At 39.5% G+C, this 22,641-nt stretch overlaps 1 protein-coding gene and 1 long non-coding RNA gene across 6 annotated transcripts in view; one reads left to right on the forward strand and one right to left on the reverse strand.

Annotated features, from left to right (window-relative positions):
• cdh23 (cadherin-related 23) overlaps positions 1-7,473 on the reverse strand; it is a 207,775-nt gene extending 200,302 nt beyond the window's left edge. For 3 of the 5 annotated variants that reach the window (XM_028603317.1, XM_028603312.1, XM_028603316.1), the window contains exon 1: positions 4,158-4,270. In XM_028603317.1, the coding sequence (XP_028459118.1) occupies positions 4,158-4,208 (51 nt within the window). In that variant the 5' untranslated portion in view covers positions 4,209-4,270. The other 2 variants (XM_028603313.1, XM_028603314.1) reach the window with 2 other exon arrangements.
• A 12,360-nt stretch (positions 7,474-19,833) lies between these two features.
• On the forward strand, positions 19,834-21,044 carry LOC114571632 (uncharacterized). Its single transcript, XR_003694686.1, has 2 exons — positions 19,834-20,371; positions 20,928-21,044. It is a non-coding gene; the product is annotated as an uncharacterized LOC114571632 (long non-coding RNA).
• Positions 21,045-22,641: the final 1,597 nt, after the last annotated feature.

Raw genomic sequence — 22,641 nt, forward strand, 5'->3', positions numbered from 1 at the left:
TGTAGGTTGTCATACATGTAGAGACAACACTGATCACTGGGATCCTCCATTCTGCCTTTTGTTCTGCTCAATTTCAAGATTATGACAGAGCAGTTAAGCTGCATTTATGGATTTATTACAAAGGAATTTGCTATTATAGTAAACTGAAAGAATGTTTGACAAAATGTATATACAAAAGTTGTTGAGAATTGAGAGAACAGATTACAGCTATATTAAAATGAAAACTGAATATAAAATGGTGTACAGAAACAACATAAATGGACTTCTGTGGAAAAACAAGACAACTAACATGTCTCATAAGATATGAACTTCAAACACCAAAGAAACATGCTACAAAAGATGTGTAGGATGCAAGCAACCATGTCTGTAGCTGCCACCTCCTTTTTGCCTGAGTGCAGACTGACAATCTTAGCTCTTTGATTTTAGACTTTTAGTGTTTTTGTGGACAAATTGTAGTGAGAACATAATGATACACTATGACTTTTTCCTCTCATCCATCCACAGATAAAAACAGCACAGATCAATACGCTGTCATGCCCCTTGTCTTCTGCTCTACTTTTCTTCTAATGAATCACAGTGCTTTCAGTTTCACAATGCCTTTAACAGTTTTTAATGAGACAATGAGATGTATTGTTAATGTGTTTCCCTCCTTTCAGACGGTTATCACGTACTATTAATCTCAATGTCTATTTGCCTCAACTCTCCACTAGGTCTGCGATTTTTCTGTCTTCCTCGCTCAAACGTTATGCAAGTAAACAATAATGTGAACTGATTGCCCCTTCCCAAAATTTCAATGCCAGGCTTACTTTTCACTTGGCCATTACCCAATGCAATGAGCCCGGCAAAGCTGTCCCAGCAGAGACCTGTGTGTATATCAGACAACATAAACACAGACAGCTGTGTCAGAGGGCAGCCGATAGCCTGAAGAGACCATTCATCTCCTTTTGTCTCTCTCTTTGTTAGAGCGCAGTCATTCTGCCCTGCCAACAGCTGACTGGTTGAAAGATCAAAACACACCATTTAGAGCTCCTCTCCAGCACAGATGACCTTTGCATCTCAACACTTCACCTCTCTCCTCATTCAGGCCTGCTGCCTCCCGTCTTACCTCACCCTCCTAGTCTCCCCCCCACCCACCCTCGTCCTCCCTCTCTCGGCATGCTGCACTTCAGGGCAGCATGCCACGTGTAAATGCCAACATCGAGGATTTGTCACACAACAAAGCTGCCGATAAACTGCAGTTTTGTTTGTTTTACATGGCATGGTTTACTTGCAGAGGAGAATACGACAAAATGGTAATTGTACCAGCTTTGATATGAATCCCCAATGTTTTAACAGTGATATATGAAAGGCCTCCATCCTTCCTTCAAAGAATTTCAATTTTCAAATTCCTTCATAATGGTTTCACACGTACACAATAATGAATCAATACAGGATAGTCGAGGCTTAGCAGCAATAGACTATACAAAAAGATTATTGTGGATGGTTGGGTTTACAACCAACTACTATATACAGTATTTAAGCAATCATCTTCTCTAAAAAGGTATTGTCAAATGATCAGGTCTACTCCACCATGACATATTTAGGAAAGCACGGCTTCACATCCATTAGGACAGCAGCGTGCTCACCTGTAATACAAATGGCTGAGCAAAATCATCTTCTCAGCCCACCCCTCCTCTCCAACCTGTTGTCTTCAGTTTTGCCCAACTGCCTTGGCTGATTTAACACACACACACACACACACACACACACACACACACACACACACACACACACACACACACACACACACACACACACACACACACACACACACACACACACGTTTAGAAATGAGAAAGGTCAGATGCGTGCAACGATCATAATCACAAGTGCTAGGAACGTTGTACAGACAGATACCTAAAGCAGCCAGGAAAAGGCACAAAACTGACATTTAAGGTCTGTGAGCTTTGTGCCAAAAGCTGTCACCTAGAGACCACTGTGCTGAAACCACAACGGTGCATTATTCTGTCAATTGCAACACTGAATATGTGAAAGTGAGCAAAGAAACTTGAAAAAAAATCCATTCATGAGCCCCATCGCCGAATAGTTACTCAAGAGCAGGTATATAGACTATTCAGATGCTTTCACACCTGGTAATCCATGCCAAACTGTTCCCAATGGTTCCACTCACAATTTCCACAGATTGGCTAAGCTACAAAAATGATATCAATACCATGGGAAAAAATGAGATGCTTTATTTTTATACCTAGCACTTTTCCAAAACCTACAATGCATTCTCTCCCTTTCCTATTCCTCGGGTTTACCATTTTTCACGTCTTCACACCTTGCTTGGCTCCCTGTCTGAAACCTTACAGGATAGTCCAGTTCAGCAATTCATTCTTCTATCACTCATATTGGTTTTCATTTGAGCCCGTCAGTCAACGTGTCTGTCAGATATGGACTCTCCATTTAACTTTTTTTTTTCTTCCTTCTCGTATTCTGAATGAATTCAGGGAGAGTGACAGACACTCAGAAAGGGGCATGCTTCCCCTCTTAGTGCATAAAGAACAGCAGCAGTTACTCTCCACTTTATCACATACATAATGTCCTATTTTAGATATTTCAATGTGAGATGATATATTATTAATAATTTAAAAAATAAGTAATGGTATATTTTGTAGCAGAGGTGACAATAGCAGCTCATCACTACTTAAGACACTGGTGGACCACAGTGAGGACGACAGTGAACCGACAACCTGGGATTACTGAGGCCAAAATGGCCATGCAACATATTTCAGTATGAGTAGTGACAGCATTTCCTCAGAGACAGAACAAGCTTGGTCACTCATTTTATGTCATAATTCTGATTCTGTAGAACCCACCTAACCCATTATTATATGCACTGTATAATCTGATAGTTAACCCAATATTAGCCTTAAAAAAATAAAAATTCAGGGAAATATTTGTGAATTTCTGCTGGAGTGTGTTTTATGTATGCTTACCATTCAAACTGTAATGCTATAATGTTCCCTCATAAGAGTGTCATATATTGCACTACTGGTGAACATATACAAAAGTCATAGTAGAAACATTTTCTAATTTTAAAAAGGATTGCTATAATAATTTAATGCGCATTTGCATTTAAAGTTTGGATAAACTATAAAAAGCTTTTTGCTATGTCAACCAGCAGTTTGTCCAAATGCAGTAAACCTGCCTTGTTATGGTAAACATCACGATCCACATAATATCATCCAGGCCTATTGATATTAGCACTTTAAATAATAAACCTTTTTGCATTAAATCGTGATTTAGGCAATAAAGCAAAAACACTGTCACTGGCTATATAAAGTATGAGCCAGGAGGTAAAAAAGATAACAAAACTGAAAAATATACTGTAAAACTGCTTTGCATTATCTGCAATGTCATTGTTGCACCAGCTGTCTATGAAGAAATTCCTGCATGAAGACTTAAGAGCAATTCTATAAAATGTTTAATATGTAACAACTGTAGCTGCTGCTGTATCTACAGTTACAAGAAGAGAAAATACTGACCCAAACAGCAGGATTAATAGTTGTAGATCCTCAAATTGAGCGGTGTTTCCCTTTAACCTGGCGTTGCCGCGTTCAGGTGACACATGAATAAATTAGTGGGCACCAAGGCGCTTCCCAGCAGGCACCTCTTGAGTCGCCAGGGCTACCTGAGATAACGGTGTACACCTGACACCTCTGCGCAGGCATGCACACTTCGTCATATTTACTGGCCGCTTAATGCGCTAATAAAATAACCAGTTATGAAACAACAGCAACAGCTGGAGTGAACCCTATCCAGAAGACAACATAACTTAAAAGAGTGATATTGTAATTGCCCAAAAACCTAGCCGATCTTCTCACTGGACAGATAGCTCATCGAAACATTACTTAATTAACTACTTCTACAAGTCCTCGTTGTTGCGCACATTCAGGAGACGATGCGTAACCGTATGCCAAAGTAAAGAGAACTATTAGTGAGCGTAAAAGTCGACAGTGGTCCTCAACTATCGTAGAAAGGAAATTTTAAAGCACAGAATGAAAAACTTTGTCCTTTGTGTGAAAACCTATTGTCTGCCGCAGTCATCCAACTGACACTGCTTCGTGTCTATCCACTCCTAGCAGGATGATCAGGTCATCATATTGTCCTACCTTCCTCGTCCGTGTCCGTCGCTGGCTGAGCGCCTTTAGGTTCGATTGCATGTCCTGCTGTGATGCGTTACCAAGTATCTGCTTCTCTCTCTCTCTCTCTCCCCCTCTCTCTCTCTCTCTCTCTCTGCCTTATCCCCTTTCTCTCAAATATTTCTCCCGTGAGCTTTACTATGTTACAATCGACGCCCTGGTCATTGTGTGGAGCTCCTCCATAATTTCCCATATACCAACTCGTCCTAAACCAGGGTTACACTCCAGCAATTCCAGCACTCACAGGTAAAGCCCCATAGGTTTTAAATGTCGCTGGATGAATCTATTTTTCTCAAGCTCTCACACACACACACACACACACACACACACACACACACACACACACACACACACAGGTAATCTAAAATGAGTTTGCATTCGATGTAGGTTGAAATTATAGCCTCTTTTACAGATAGCAAATATAAAAGGCATGGCCCTGCTGCATTTTTGTCAGTGAAAAACGTAAAATGATATGCTTAGATGTGTTGACAAATATTTGCAAGCTTCACAGAAGAGGGCTGAATTCACTGACATTAAAGAGTTCTATGTATGAGCTTCCTAAATAAGCTTATGAGCTAATATATAAACGCAAATTCAATTTAAAAATCCATTACTTAACAACAGAGTTCACAGAGCTGAAGAGCAATAGCCAGTGTGACAGCATCACCTAGTGTATAAAATAAGAATGACAAAGGCAATGGCCACATTAAGGCTGGGCGATATGGCCAAAATCTTTTATCCTTTCTATCTAAGCTCCCAGCTTCAAACGTTTACAGGCTGGATAAAACAGCCACTTGAAGGTTAGTTAAACACAGGCAGTATTTCATAACAGTATGCATACATGATTTCAGATTCAGTGTCAAATTTGATACTAGATTAACAAACATTTGCCTCACAACCACAACTTGGACTTCTCGTCTATGAGAGTAATTTCTATCTGAGAGAATTAAGCCGATAGCCTCTACAGCATCTTAAACACAGTTTAAGGGCTTTGGACAGACTTGAGGGAGAAATGACCGAGACCAGCTTAGACAATACAAGAAAACTATTGTCAGCTGTTTTAGCATAGCAACTTTGTAGCCACACAGGGCACAGCTTTACTACAATGAGATTTTTTAACTCAATATTTTGCAAGTGGTGTCATGTCAGTGTTCCACAATAACAGTGTAGTAATACATAAGGGGAAGAAATGCCTCAACATGTACAGCACCAACATCTGCATGCAGCACGGCAAAGCGGATGTGTTGCTAGAAAGCTATTTCCACCCAAATCACAGCTTCACGGCATTGCACAACTCGCACGATCTGATACTGTATCACCTGTCTTTGGCGTTCATTCACACATATGAAAGACATTCCTAATGGCCAATGGTCTGAAATGCACCTCCGCCATTCATGGGCTTTGGGAAAACATCCTGTTTCTGACTGATCCCTTGCTGAGGACCAGACGCTTCACTTCTTGTATGTTACAAATGTCATCACTACAAAGAGACCCACTAAAGGGAGATATTACAGAATGACAATGTGCTAATGTGGAATTGAACGCAGCGCTGTAGTGGAGTGAGGGAGCAGACGGGTTGTCGCATAACAGAAAAAAATATTTTACTCACAATGCTGCTGTTCTGATGACCGTTTTCTTCCAGGATGCCAGTGGTACAGCTAAAAGCACAAACAAAAAATGCATCATTGCTACAGAAGAAGTTTTCAGAAAATGTAACTGGTTTGTTACCGAATCTTTGTTGTTCATTAGAGAACATTTTTAATGATCAGAAAGTTTTTTTTCCATCACTTAGGTTTGCGCCACTGTAGCCAATATACTTAAGTTCAAGTAACAGCAATGTAGAATATTGTATTTTTGTGTGATGCAATAATTATATATTGCCAGAAAATGTGGTTACTTTAAGTCACTCAAAGCCAACCCAAGTTCTCCTCTCTTACCAACCTCCTTGTAAATGTATGACACACAGGGTATGATGATTTAAAGTGATATTTGCTGCTCTCTGGTGGATATTTTACTTAACTACAGTTTAGGGGAGTTGTGCATTGAGGTGCCCCTCAAATAGCATTGAAATTTGAAGCGGTTTTGTTTTAAGCCCCAGGAGAAGGGTCACAGAGGCAAACAGTTTTAATTATTATGTCAAGAATGATTCAATGAAGGCAAATAATGGCATACAAGTCAAGTCATTTTTATTTGTATAGCACATTTAAACAAACAGTTGACCCAAAGTGCTTTACAGGTAGAGCAGGGAAGGCAGAGACAGTATGCCTTAAAGATACATTATCAAGTGTGCAAGGTTCTAGTTAGGCAAAGGTAAAGTCAAATAATGTAACATAGAATAAAACAATGGAACAAAATTTGCAAATCCAAAAAGTTGAGTTCAGTTCATAGCGCTGAATCTTAAAAAAAGAAAAGTAAGCTAGTAGCCATCTAGTTTTCATTTACTTTTGCCCAAGTGCTTTGCACCAAAACTTACATGTTTGACATTTTGTTAACAGGGGAGTGGTATTTTTTTTGCTACATGATGTGTATTGACCAAGCTTTGGCTTGGCTGACATTATTATATCCTAGCCGGAAATACAATATTATTTTTCTGGTTGCAGTTGTTCAACGACCATGTCTCTGGAGTTATGACAGACATGAAAGCCCCTGGCCAAGTAATCTCTTGTTGGACATTGTTATCGATGGACACCCTGCTGGAATTTTGGTTTGTTTTTAAATAGAGAGTGGCTGGGTAGGTGGTTGATAGATCTATAGAATATGCAGTAAGGCTATACGTAGGCCTACATAATGGTACTGTAAGATTACTTTTCACCGTCACTAGTTTTCTTCCACTGCATGCTAACGTTAGGTTAAACTGCAATAAAACTGCGTGGTTGTGGAAATCTTTATTTAGCTAAAGAACAGTAAGGTAACTTATCCAGTTAAAAGTATAAAATGGACATTGTAGCCTACTCGTACTTTTATTATGTGAAAATTATTAGCTCAATGTTGTAGCCAACAAGTCAGTTATACCTTGCTACTCATTTACGAAGGCTAACCTCACTCCTGAGTCCTGTTAGCTTAACGTTACTGCTTTGTTTCCTACGCCAGTATTTCTGCGACGTCCTTCCACTTTTTAACATTCTTCCCCAAAAGTATATCATACCTTCATTTCTACAGTTGGTTGTCAAGTTGTTGTGAGCATGTGCGCTACATACATAACTAAACCGTTTCACGGTAGCCATTTTGACTTGTTACAGGAAAAGCGCAGGTGTAATTGATAACGTTAATGATGGCTCTGCGTTTAATTTAGGTGCCCAGGTAAGAGTAGCCAAAGTCATGCCTGTGAGCCAGCATACACAGTACCGAGGACCTGAAACTATCCAGAAAGAATATAGCCATTATATTATAAATTAGCTACACGTTTTTTTTTTTGTCAACATATCTGCTGTGAATTGGTCATGCATCAAATCTAGGTGACACCTGTTCTTCTGTAGGCCTGCTGTTCTTTTCTGCTTGCAAAATCTGTTACATTTTAATTAGAGATATTCCTACAGCAACGCAGTGCATTTAAATATCCATAATGGTCATGAGTCTGACTCCCTTGAAAATCCACAAATCTTGTAGCATGATTGACAGTAGGCCTAATATTTTAGTGTGACAGTAGCCTACAGAATGTCCATGTATATAAATGGCAACATTTTGTTTTTGTGCCCTTGTAGTATGTGCTGTTTTATATCCACACTTGTATTGTGGATAAAGAGTGCTTAATTGCTGACTTCTTATTCCTTGATACATTTTTATGAAACTCAATGGACGTGCCAGAAACCTTGGATTAGGCTACAGCTTGGCAGTAAACACACAAACCTCAGTGTATATCTGGGGGATTGTGTTTGATTAGTTTTTTTTTGACTGGAAGATTTATATGACCAAAAAATAATACATAGGTTAACCAATTCTTACTGATTAAAGTTTTTGGCTTTGTTGCACATGCCCACAAATAGTATTTCACCTGGAACAAACCTTTGAAATAACTAGCAAATGTTGCATCACCCTTTAAATTGATTAGTATCCCAGAGGGTTAAGATTAGAAGGCTTAGACTGGACCTGAAGAAATAGCTAATTTTACATATTGTTTAGAGGCAAGTATTTGTCCCCTGAAACTCCTTCCGACATCGAGCAGTTGCATCTTTACACACCAAGTGAGAGAGGTCCCTCTGTGTTTTGAGCAATGTGGTAGTTTGCTAATGACTTTCCAGCTGTCATCTGGGAGAAGCTGGTGCCAAAATGGACAGGAGGGGGAAGAAAGCTTAGCCTGTTACACTGGCACTGCCACGGCAGCTTCCCTTGGCAGTCGTGGATTCCTAGACAATTGCTGGCCCCTATTAGGGACGGTTACCTAACACCTTTGAAGGGATTCACTACAGGACCGTGCCAAGCAGCACCAGGGTTCCATTATTGCTCTCCTTTATTCTTCTCCGCTGAAGGCGTGTGTCTTCTGTCTGCTCCACAGAGCTGCTCATGCACATTTAGACACTCTGCTGTGCTCTTGTCAGGCCACTTCTGTAGGATGAAGGGTTATTGGTGAGATACATTTGTGATGGCAAGAGATGATATAGAGCATGAAAAAAAACAATGGAGGGATGACTTGAGAGACCCCAAGTTGCTGCATGGGAATCAACTTCCTGATGAAAAAGGGAAGAAAGACAGACTGTGTTCAAAGAGCATTTGCATTGTTAGAATATTGATTTCAGCGTAACAGACCATTTTCATTAAATACATTTTGACATGACAGTGGGGAAAGCGCAGGTGTGTGTAGCTGCTTTAGTTTCATGGCTCAAAGCTGGCTCACTGTTATGGCTTACTGGGACACCAAAATAGAACAGAGCCACCAGACACCTGGGCTTGAAAATGCCAATATTGCTGTTAAAAAGACCTACTGTGTCAGCCATATCTTATGAGGAGCTAGGCAAGATAAGAGCTCTGTGTGGATCAGGGCCATTTAGTTTCTGAGAAAGAAAAACATAGGATAGCAATCATTGGAAATGTATGTTCTATATGAACATTTAAATAAGGCATGTTTTATTTTCACCGGAAAAACAACACACCATTGTTGCATTTTTGGTGCAATGTCCTAATTTTGTCCTAATAATTAGTTATTAATGTTTTCTCACCTGATGTTAAAATGGTTGTACCTTTTTGTAGAGAGAGAGAAAGAGAGAGGGTAACTAACTGATGGTGTTACTGACTGTCAGAAGAATAGTTTGGGTTTTACTGTCAGTGGCCAGTCAGTCTGGAGCTGGAAAACGTGTTGTCTCAAAGATAGCTTCAGCAATGAACCATGAGAATGACCTTTGCAAACTACCCAGATACACATTACACAATGGAAGTGTGCCATGAAGCATGACTGAGGCTGGGGAAACTGGGATTTTACAAAATGTATACTAAACTTTAAACCGTTATCATCATGCCACCATATCACTGCATCTAATGCCCTTCATATTTCCAGAAAGTATTTATTTTTTTTCAGTGATGAATAATACATAACTGCTACAACTTGAACTTTATTTTAACTTCTCTGTGTTGTATTCTATATTAGGTCTATTACCATACAATTTGCATATGTAGTTATGCAAAATGTTAAGATATTGGACAAGGACTTAACCAAAGCACTCTTTAATGTGCAAAATTTTAAAGCCGTCTTAGCTATGATAACCTCACATGTGAGCACAGCTGCTTTAATGATTTTGAACATATCTCAAAAACTCGTACCCCTGATTCTAATGAGCCACTCTCTGGCAAGAACTTGTGAAAACTTACAGGATGGTATGACGTGGATGCACAAATGTCTTCTTCGAAACTTTTACCTTTGATGGAAGGAATCTACAGTATATCAGTGCAAGTCATTTCTGACATCAAAGTGCTTATAATATAATGAAATTATTAAAACACATCTTGCGTTTGGGTTAGTTGCGCTTATACTGTCGGATGTCATGCATCCTGTAAAGCAATTCAGATCAAAGATATGTGTAATTGAAAGGGCTTGTATGAGCATGTAGGATATACAGTACACCACTTTAAAAGGCATAAACGGCATGTTATCCTGTCTGCAATGACTGCATCTTTAAAACAGAAGTGCTTGACACCATGCAGCAGGGAGAGCAATATATTAAAGTTGGTTTTTGACAGACTTAGTAGTGATAACAGATGGCAGGTTGGGTTCTCATGAATAACAAGGAACACAGTATACCCTGGCTTGTTTCTCTTAGAGTCGTATAAATGGAATTACTTGGAGCAGTTTGGCATGAAAGGAGAGAGAGCGTACTTTGCTCAGAGTAGAGAAGACGCACAGGCAGGATAGCTGTCTGTGTTTGATACTGATCCTGCTTCTCTTTCTCTTTAACTACACATACTCAGGGATCCCATTCTTAATGCAGGAGTTCATGGTAAATGAGAGAGAAGTATAAGAGAGGGGTTGTCTACGTGTCTTGAAACTGTAGAAAGCTGTAAAGCTAAGCACAGCACTATTTATTCCTGTAAAAACGTGTTAGCGTACTTTGTCTTCTTGATAAATTCAGTTCCAGTGCAGAAAGTGTTAGACATTGCTGCATACAGACACATTCTCAGAACTTAAAGTGACTATATGTAACTTTTTAATGTTTTTCATACAATGGTCTTAAATGACCTGTAACAGCAAATGAGACTAACAGTGAAAATAACGCCATTTTTATATAGTTTTTAGTAAGGCCTCTGCCCGGGTTAGATTTGTCCCGCACAGTCACAGAATGATTTGCGGCAGGTAGACGGCGCTACAGTAACACATTCTGATGGGTCACAGATTTCTTAGTTACACCAAAAAAAGCCTGTGTTAGTATCCAGCCTTTTGAGACAGGTAAAAGGAAGCAGGAGATTTCTTTATATAGGCCTAATTGTATTTTAAAAGTTATCTGTTATTGTTATGGCTGATACTGGGGGAGAGCCATCACAGAAATGAAGGAAATTAAATGAAGAACAACTAAAAGCGAAAAGAGAAAGGGAAAGTGAAAGACAACGGCAATAACGTGAGTCAACTTCGGGAAGGCTATGAACAGATGGAGGCAATTACCGGATTGTAAATAATTCCCACCCCACCCCATAAAACCCACCCCAAATTGGCCCTCAGGTATGTAATATGTCTATTTTATTCATAAAATGACTTTACAAATCGCGATGTGGTTGTCAGTAGCCAAAATATAATTACATCCCCTTCCATTTAGCACGGAGGTTTCCCCTTTACTCCGTGTTTGTGTTGGCTTACTATTTTCTTTTCCCTTGTCCCCCTGTAACCTTACTTGTGTAAAGCGTCCATGGGTTTCATGAAATGCGCTATATTAATCTAAGTTGTTCTTAAGTTTGTTAGCCACTTTAAGAAGCAACTAGGCTCTGGTGACGGGCTGAAGGTAATAGTCATCAGTGACCTTTAACAAAGAGTTGTACAATATCACTAAAGTGAGATAGGATTTAGTACTTTTAATTAGAGAATCATATCTTTTTTTTCTCTCTCCATCAACAGCTCTCACACTAACACATTTGGCAGTGAACAACAAAATGTAAGAAACGGAGACAATGGCCCAGCTGTACCAATTATAACCATTTTTCAAAGCACTTCACTTTAATGTTCTTAATATATGCCCTTCTCTTTCCTATCCCATAATTTTTTTTTCTCTCTCTCTCCGGGCTCTGAGACATACGATGATCTCTTCTCATTAATGGAAATTTAGATTTTGTTTCTGCACTGATTTAAGGCAGAAATTATGCATTCATGACAGACAAAAGTGACTAGAAAATCATATAAACCAAGACAACCTATGGACATGCCATGTAGTTAGTATATTCTGCAACTATTTACATACGTCTCTGAATTAAATGATTGCTTTTTGATTAGATCTCTGCTTAGATTGATGTAAGGTGACGGTACATGACATCACTAAACTCCATATACTGATTAACTGATTAATACTAATGGTTTTAGTTGTATCGCCCTTGCAGATGAAACAAAAAAAGAAAAGAGAGTGGGGGGGCAACCCTGTCCTAATCCTATAAATTATGTTATACTTAAAATTTTTGGTTTCTTAAACACATGTATGACGCAGGACTGGCGACCTGAGTCCCGTGTGGTTAGGTTTACTCAACAAAAGCACTTTGATGAAGTGGAAAGATGGTAGTGATAATGATGATGATGATGATGATGATGATGGTGGTGGTTTCAGTTAATAGCTAATAAAGTAAACATGTAGTGTTTAGTGCTTTAAAGGGTTGATAGAATGGTTATATACGGTATTTCACGCTGTTCCTTAAGGTCTCCTAATAGGGTATGTAAAGTTGGTTGGGCTGAAAATGTTGCTTTTGCTGTTTTTTTGGACCCTAATGCTACCCTGTTAAATGGGACTGGACTGAAACGAGAGCTTTTCTGCCTTATATGGTCTGCTCATGAATATTTAGATGAGCTACACGCTGATTGGTTGAGCTTAGCACACACACACACACACACACACACACACACACATACGTTCCCTTCTGGGCCGTATCTCCTGAGAGAGCTCCAGCCAGCGTGCAGCGGGGTCTGACAGTCCAGGCAGAAAGCCAGCAATCCGGGCAAGCACTGCGCCGCTGTCACGGCATACTGTGGAGCTCCTGAACTCCGAAACAGTCATACTAAATTTGCAATTAGCCATAAATGTTTGTAAAACGGCCCATATTTGAGCTTTATATAGTTGATTTCTCGCATAAAAAAAGTCTCAGAAGTGAATTTAGTAATGTAACAGCCGATGAACAATGTATACAATTTCTGAGATTTGCGCAACAGATTTAGAAGACTAACTGACCTCAGATCAGTTAGTGGCCTATGTAAATTTTGGGGCGTTACAAAGATAGAAGGTAGAGCCAAATGAGGAGGAATTGAGAAGTTGACGTCAACTTTTAGCTTTGTTGAGATTCGCCCGTATTCAGCAGCAGTTTCAAATTGTGAGATTTGCAGAGGAAAGGGGTGTCAATGGGATTGTTAGGTTCTGTGTATGTCCTATTTACCCATCAAACTGTCATTTTTCAACTATGACAAGGTAAAATTGGTTTTGCATTTTATCACCCCTTTAAGTCACTTTTGGCACCTTTTCCAAGTGCTGTAAGTGCCTGAACAGTACCATAAAAATATGTTATTATATTGTAATGCAAGAGCGTATATTGTCAGACAAAAAAATTAAATACATTGTCAGTGAACATTTTACTGATACATTCAGTCAACATTTTGCATACAATTGCATTATAAAAAGGTACATTGTAGGAGCAACCTTTCTCCTAGAAGCTATGTGAACATAAATGTAGCTGTTCAGTCAAACAACAATCGTTGCCTTTGAACATAATCTGAGCCAGTTACATTTGTCACCACAATGTGATTGTGAAAACAGTGTAGTAATATATACATAATTTCTAGGGGACATGGTTGCTTGGAGACAGAAGAGGGTTGTTCAGTGAATCGGTCAATCACACCACAGTTTAAGTGAAAACACCTGTGTGGGTGGATAATGACTGTGTAGAGGTTTTACAGGGATCAAAACACTATTAGTTCAGCCAGAGGCACTTATGTGCAGCTGAGTAAGAGTAAAAAGAGTCAGGTTATAATAGCTCCGTTGTACACCTGCATGACTATGATTGGACATTACCAGTCAGCTGGTAGCAAAGCAACTGGTGAATGAGCCAATAATGGTGATGCATGAAGCAGCTGATACCAATTCGCTAATGCAGGGTACATGTCATGCGTTGCATTTGTCACATTTGTAAAATGAGCAACATTTAAGGACAAATAATGTGCCAATAAAGTGTTTCCTAGTTGTCCTAATGCATCAATAGTGTGGTTTCGGTGTTTACTGAACATGGTTATTAACTGTATATAAGACAGATGGTTGGGACAAGTCCCATAGAAAGTAGCAGCTGAGGGAGTTACTGTAAGTAATCACCAGCAAATAGGAAGCTGTGTACTCAACAACAAAGTGCAATCCTGGGTATATCAATAAAAAAAATGTACCCAACAAGAAAGTACATCTCAGGGGTAAATCAATATATTTTCTTTTTCCCTTGTTAAGAAAGTATTTTTGGATCCACTCTAAAATCCCAATGATTTTTTGCTTTAGGTGTTTAAGAGACAAAGCAAGCAAGCAACTCTTGGCTGATCAGTGAAGTGGCAGTATTTTATACTATAAAACTAGTATAAGCAGAGAGGTTAGAGTATAGCTTACAGTCGCACTCTGTGTTTATATGTAGCCTGTAAATAGCTGCATGGAACACAATATGTGTGAATATATAAACATTATAAGCTTATCTGTGCAGATGAATAAGCATACACTCTGAAAGTTACAGTAGTTATTTCAGCTCTGATTCATTTTCTCTCATTCCCTCTAAGACAAGCAATTTATCCACCCAGAAGTAAAGCCGACCCTGCAATAGCTATCCAAGAACTTGCATTACAAAAGAGCAAATGGATGACACTGTGACTGAATTACAAATCACATAAACCCACAGTAGGCCCCCGAACAGACAAAAAGAGCAGCATGAATATTCCTATTCTTGTCGGAGTTTAATATTTTATCACTGTATGTCATGTTCAAAGGCAGAACTAATTGCTGACATTAATTACTAATTTCACTGATGGCATTAGCACTGATAAGTGTGATGATGATGATCGGATTAGTCAAGCAGTATTACTGTATGCTTTAAGACCCAGAGCAAGATCGTGAGTGTACAAACATGGAGGACAATGACAGGCAGTGGTGGAAGACGTACTCAACATCTTTTTTACAAGTAAATGTAGCAATACTACAGTGTAGGACTACTCTGTTGTGCACATTTTTACTTAAGTGAAAGTACATAAGTATTAGTATCAAGATATACTTAAAGTACCCACAGTAAAAGTACTCATTATGCAGAATGTCCCATTTCAGAATCATGCACAGTATAGGCTATTGTTGGAAAATAATTGTTGATTCAATCAATGTGTGCATCACTTGTAATTGGTAGAAGTCGGGCTAATTTGAATGACTTAGTATTCAGCTGGATAGCTTGTGGATGTGTTCACAATAATACATTTGATCCAGAAGTTTATTTCAGGGTGGGCTAAGATATTCTGTGCCCTGAAATATTATGAATTATCACGTTATTCTATTATGTACAACTGACCACACACATGCTTGAACAAATGCAGGAACAACTGTCAACAATGCAGTCTCAGCACCACTGATCCAGGGCTTAGTTATAGCGGGGGAAAACAGTATTACACCGCCAAAACAAAATACAATTGAAAGATTTTGAATGTGACTTTCATGATTCTGTCCTTGGTGACTCAGCATAGGTGTATCTCACTCTCCTATAGTTGCTTTAGCAGCTTAGACTGGAACTAGGTAAGTGAGAATGCTGAAATCCACATCTCTGCATGTTGTCACTATCTCCAGCCACTAGAGGTAATTAATACTGTATGTTGTGCAGCAAATGGTAGGTTGTTATGAAACCAAGCAATGCAACACTTTTGTAATGTGTGGCAAGCTGTTGATGTCGATGCAATAAACAACATGGGACATATACCGTATACCGTAGCATCCGCTATGGTTTTGACAGAATTGGCTTTGTTCACCAGGACAGATCAGCAAACTGATCAGTACTAAAGAAGTGCTGATAATGTATGGTACATTAATACATTAGTTTTAGTGTTTTACTAAAGTAATAATAATAATAATAAAATCACAATTCTATAAACAGAATTTTTTAAATGTTAGCATCATCTCTTTATATCCACATTTTGACACACTTTATTTAACACATAAAAGAAGTCCATGATGAAGATGCACATTTTCCTGGATCCTCACACACAGTTTTTGTTTTATGTACTTAGATTATACAGAACATTTGGAAAAGATACAGTAAGTCAAATACATCTATGATTGGCAATAGTATATGGAAAACACCTCAATGATACATTCTCTTTTTTCAATAACAGCTGACAACCAACTAATAGTACGGTCCATTGTACACTGAGTAGGAACCAATCGGGATGACTTAAATGTCAAGACCTCTAATTTATTTTGTCTTTCTGCTGCCAATCAATCAACTTGAGTGTCGGACCCTGAGCAAAATGTGGCCACGGCTCGCTTCACAATTTATGAGAGCTCTGTTTGAACACTGACAGCTGACATTTTAATCTCAATTTGGTCGAGCCCACTGAAGCTCTTTTTCATCTTAAATGAACCCAGCTTGTCTTATTACAGGCTATCAAAGTTTTGGTCAGACAAAAGGAAGGAGCATTATATTTTAGCAGAACATGTCACAGCTTTTATTTCGATAGCAGACGTCTAATGCAAGGAAAGAGTAATATGTGTTAAAAGAAATTATTAAAGAGTATTTGTAAGCAAAATCAAAACCAGTTTTGACCTGTGTGTGTTAATTATAGATTTAATTATTGTACACTATTGATCCAATATCTTAACCATACTGCTGAACCCTTTATCAACATTGTGTCAATCCTTAAGTAATAATTCACCTAAGAATATGAATTTATTGTTAATATCAACAGTTCACAGGAACTCAAGTTATTGTGAAGTAGTGCAATTCCAGTGAAATGGACTATTGGTCTCTCTCTATTACTTGCTTTGGGTGGTTTAGACATTCCACTCACAGACATTGATTACAACAGAGCCAGATGCCAAAATAAATGGTATATAACACTCGAGCTGAAATTAGCTGGCGCAGCTCAACGTCAGCCTACTTCAAAAGTATTTCAGTGGTTCAGCGTTATTCTTTTAGAGCAGGGATTCCCAACCTTTTAAGTTGTGTTCCCGTAATGTAAAGCAATGTCCACTTTTAACTGCTCGTTACAGACTTATGAGTTGGGAACAGTTCATCTGAGGAGTGATTTTACCTCACTTGAAAACAATATTTCTTTTGAATCGTTTTCAGAGGCCTCAAGGGGTAAAACTATACAGTATAACAACAAAAAGATCAGAAAAGATAAAAGAAAGGTTACGTAGAAGAAGTAAACTTGGCCGTGGTTTAGCAGAATTTCGTTCTTTTCTTACTTTGTCCTAGTTACTAGTTTGTGGAGCATAATTTACATTTTGTGAAGCCAAACAGTTGCCCTTCATACCAATATTTAGAGACACACACTACTATGCTTTCTATGTGCATGTCACTTTGTGTTACAACATATGAAAGAGCCTTTTTCAATGATTTACATCCCTTACTACGAGTTTAAACATGCAAACTTGACTGACTCTTGAACTCAGTAGCATTTGCTTGGCTTTAAAAGACTTGGATTGTGCTGCTCTATGAAGTAATTTCATCATCAGTTTTTGCAGTAATCTGCAGTTGCCAACAACACAAAACACCAAGTGCAGAATGACAAATTCTTTACTAATTCCTTTAATGGGGGAATGCCACGCTGTCGAAGACGGAGGATGCCAACCCTTCTGAGTGGTGCAATATGTCTCTCTCCCCTCTTGGAAGTAGTTGGATCGACTGACAAAGTTGGCAATTCTAGCTCACATTTTTAGGGACTGATAATAGAACTCCAAGAATAAAAATTAAAATGGGTTGCTTTCCACCTCATGCCAAAACAAAAAAATGTACTAGAACTTCCTTTTCCATGTTCTATCACATCACCTTTTTGACACAGGCCTACACGTCTTATTTAGCCATGGATACAGTGTTCAGCAAAGGAGTATGCTATCACATAGTAACATTATACAACAGTATCAAACTTTATACCCCCTTATGTTGATCAGCGTGTAAAAATGCTGCCTGCATCCTGATATAACTCTGTACATAAACCACAAATGAGGGATGTTTTTTAATCTAGCCCCAAAGTGTAATAAAGAGAGATAGAAGGATGGATACCCATGGAGGATGGAGATGGAAGTACGACAAATTTTAGAGTTCGCCATAAGTCTTTTTTTTTTCTTTTTTAAGATTATTTTTTGGTCTTTTCCCTGTATTAGTAGTAGAGACAGTGCATAGACATGAAAGGGGGAGAGAGATGGGGGGGACGACACGCAGCAAAGGGCAGCAGGTCGGATTCGAACCTGCGCCGCTGCAGGACTCAGCCAACATGGGGCGAACGCACTATGTCTATATATTCGCCATATGTCTAACCAGTGTACCAACAACCTTGGTAATGTGACTTATAGTCTACACGGCAGAAAAAGGAAAATAACCCAAGAGGTAGGTTAAGGAAATGATTTTAAAATTAAACAAAATCAAAGAATAGAGATGAAAAGGAAAGGTTGTGTATTCTCATATAGCTCTTGAGTGTTCGACAACAACGAATAAGTCATTATGGTATTAACCAGAGAGGAAAAAAGTAATGTTTTTTTTCTGTCCTATAATTGAATGTTTATGTAGTCCTGTGCCTATGCTCTCAAAGGACTGGAAAGTCTCTCTGACCAGAGTGAATCATCCGAATCATGAGTACTCAGATGCTGCGAAGTAAAACCATGTTGATAGCTTGTAATAAACATGCCACACTCTCTAAAAGCTGAAAAGGCTGTTGGTTGCCAGAAAGCTTTGAAGTAAGATCTCACCTCCTAACCTACCACCATTTCACGTCTCCTCTTGTTTTCTTCTGTTCTTATTAGGGAGCTGGCAAGGACTTCAGGCACATCACCCACAACTACTGTATGAAATAAAGGAATACATCAAAACATCTGCGGTGACCTGAGTTTGGGCATGCATATACATTCATTTATCTTTTGTTGGAGTTAACAGGATGCCTTGTTAACCAGCAAGAATTCACAATTTAAAATTGCATCTACAGAGTCAGCATCCAGCTTGTCAAGCTTGTGACCTAGAAAGGCGGCAAACAAGTTTTTGGGTCAGAGCGTTTTCCGATGGTCTCTCTCTCTCTCTCTCTCTCTCTCTCTCTCAATCTCTCTGTCCTGCACACACATACAGTACATATATACACAGAGGCACATTTTGGACTGGCAGGTAATGCAGGAAGGCCAGTTTTAGAAGGCATCAAATATTCATGTGTCTATAAAGTGCTGGCCCGCAGGTGTATGCTGCTGCCTGTGCTCTTTTATCACTGTCTGGCTGCATAGACCCTGAGGTGCTGGATCCTTCATAGTAGTATAGGCCTATGATTGGACTTTATGGGGGAGCCAACAGTGAGCAGGGCTCCCCTAAATCGGCTGGCACAGCAATGTTATAACATATAAGTCAGGCTGAGAGATCAGCCTAATGCCTCCCACCAGCCGCTCTGTGACAATGTTTCGGTGATGAACACCTATACCGAGCCGAGTGCTCCTCTCTGCTTTCTTTATTTCACATTGACTATGAGAGCTTGGTTATTTATGAAGAGATGTTTGCAGGAGCAATGTCTCTTGGCTTCAGTCTAGACAAGAAGACATTCAGCTGATAACGATGATCAGGCTACTACTGGATAGGAGCTCTGAACTTAGTCATCTGTGAAGTATAGGCTATGAGTGGTGTTCCAGAAACTTCTCCTCATCTGATTCTCCAAAAGTGAAGCCAAGAGATGAGAGAGAGAGAGAGAGAGAGAGAGACAGAGAGAGAGAGAGAGAGAGAGAGAGACTGACTCTGACTCCACACACACTCGCCGACGCTCAGACTCTCCTCTCTCTTCACTTGTCTCCCATCACTTCCCCCCCACCACACCTCTAATGTTTTCCCATATATAATCCAAACTCTAGCCCAGTTGTTAGTAATTGATGGAGTGGAGGACGGACACATCAACTCGTTAATTAAGGAGCAGCTGTCAGCAAAAGAGTTGCAATAAAGAAAATCGCCCGAGGGGATTGAAGCAGACGGAGAGCAGCGCGCGGAGACAGGCGAAGGAAGGAAAGGAAAGGAAAGGAAAGGAAAGGAAAGGAAAGGAAAGGAAAGGAAAGGAAAGGGGGGGAAGACTGCTTCAGGTGACCGAGTCGCGATGGAGGCGCGCGGCAAGCGTGATTAGGGAGCACCGCTTGTTGGAAAGCGCTCGCTTTGTCCAGGTGGATTACAAAGTGAACAAGCACCAGAACTGACCGGGACCGCCCTTTGTCTTGCTATTTCACTTGGACGGATTATCTCACAATCATGAACGTGTCGCCCCCGGACCGCAGGAAAAACGTGCTGCGAGAGCTGGCTTTGGAGATTGGCATCCGAGTTCTGCTTTTCGGAGTTTTTGTGTAAGTAAAGCCTCGAGCATCTGAGATTTCCGATCCCTGAACCAAAAAAAAAAAAAAAAAAAAAGGCATTATATTCAGTTCCATGACTGGCGTTATCCATGTGCCTTGCATGCTTGAGACACAGAACACCTGTATTCAGGTCCGTTTGCCGCGGTGTGGTGCTGTGTTGAGCCGCGCGGTTGAAGGGCAGATCACTGCTGAACGAATAGGACAGTAGACAGTCGCTCAGTTAACAGGTTGCAAAAAACGAAAACAAGTTGAATAGCCCACAGCATTTTTTTTTTTTTTTTTTACTTTATGTCATAAATCAGTGTTTCACTATTCAGCTCCATTCCAGCTTTTCTTTGATGATAGAGACACTCATGGCATATAGAATGTCATAGTGACATTTTTGGTCTGATTAGAGATGGCTAGAGAAAGAGAGAGAGAGAGGCAGCTTTTTTGACCACTTCACTTCACAAGAAACAGATCTAAGGGAAAGCCCAACACAGTGATATAGTGATATATCTATGCTCAATACTTCTTAAAAATAATAATAAATAATTCTTTTTTGCAGAATGACTCTTTGCCGAGAAGGATGTGCCTCACAGGCAGCAGCCTTCAAAACTAACATAAATATGAAATATTAATTGTTTGTCTGGCCTGGAGTGATTAAAAGCTTTGTTTGCATCAGGATTGTGTCATGTATCAACTTTCTGCTTAATAACAGCTGATAAAAGCCCCAGGTAGGCTACTGTCATCTGAAATGACTCACCTCGCTGTGGCTTTCATTCCATCTGTGGGAAGAAGAAAAAAAAAGAAGTCAAAAATCATACCAACTGATTCGGAGTGTTTAGCTACACTCTTTACATAGCATGTGTACATTTATTGTTAGCATCTGTCTTTGGGCTAAGTGGTCCAGCTGTATGTGTGCTGTCTTAAAGGATTACACAGAGAAGAAGAGCCTGATGCTGCATGTTCAAATTGTTTGGGGGAAACTCAGCTGGAGGGATCAGACCAATGAATGAAACATGTCATGGGTGGAAGCATTAAGCCTTCTGGCATAGCCCTTTGTGTGCGTGTGCACGCGTGAGTCTGCGGGTTTCACATTTGTGGCTGATTTGTTATTGCGTTTCAGTGCTCGAGGCTAAACAAAAAGCAATTTCACACAATATCATCATCATCATCATCAACTAACTGCTGCATGCTGCCACAGAAGCCCCTGTCAAAAATGGGGCCCCTATCAGTAAACTTGATCTGCTTTGTACTTAACAGCAGTGCCCTTAAACACAAGACACATGAAATGAATATGGCTCCACGGCCAAGTTGACTTCTTCTACGTGACTAAGCATACAGACATGCAGCATCAAATATCGTCTTCATACCTGCACATGGTGAAATTTTAGCATGACACGGGCAGTTGTGATTGGATAGTGATAAATACTGGTGAAACACAGAGCCAAGAAATCCAAATTCCATTATGTAATTAACTGTATTTTTTATTTGATTGAAGTCACACAAATAACAACGTAGTATTGGTGTTTGTGCTTAAGATTTCTTGGGGAAGTAATTGTTTTATGTTGTATTTGTGCCTGGCAGATCAGAGAGAGCTCCGTGCCCCATGGGGCAGCAGTTCCCTGTTCTTGTCTCACCTCAAAGCCCGAGGTGAAGGCAGGATAATTGGGGTCAACTAGAATCGCCTGCTTTCTTCACTGGAAGTGTAAAGGACAGTTTTTAGCTGTCGTCTTTTGTGTCTGCTGTTCAGTGTGGATGTCATATACTTTACTGTTTAATCTTGGTAAGAAAATGGCAGCCTTATCCGTGTATGTTTAACAAAAAGATTTTGCAATCGTGTATTGCTTGCCTTGCTTTATTGCTTAGTTAAAATCCTGCTTCTCCCATTCAAATTACAATCATATTGCTTTCTCTGCAGCTCAGTATTACATTTGACTAACTGGAAGAACCAATTTCTTTAATTTGTGGTTAATATTCCTTCATAATCATGAACATTTACTGTACCAAGGGATGCTGAAATTGAATTAATGAGTCATTCAGTTTGGGCTTATTAGCTGATATGAATGCATCATAGAGGTGTCTTTAATCAGAGATAACACATGCAAGTTCTGTCATTCTTTTTGTCTTTGAAATAATTCTCACTGTGCGTGGTCACCCACACAAACTCTCTGAGGACTGTTTCTGTATGAGAGGACATTTTAAACCCAGTGCCCTGAATTCCCTGCATTACTCACATCCAAATTTGGTCAAAGATGACTTGCCTTTAAGGGAAAAAT

Source organism: Perca flavescens, chromosome 17, assembly GCF_004354835.1.
Source record: "Perca flavescens isolate YP-PL-M2 chromosome 17, PFLA_1.0, whole genome shotgun sequence".
In the NCBI taxonomy this organism is placed as follows: Eukaryota; Metazoa; Chordata; class Actinopteri; order Perciformes; family Percidae; genus Perca; species Perca flavescens.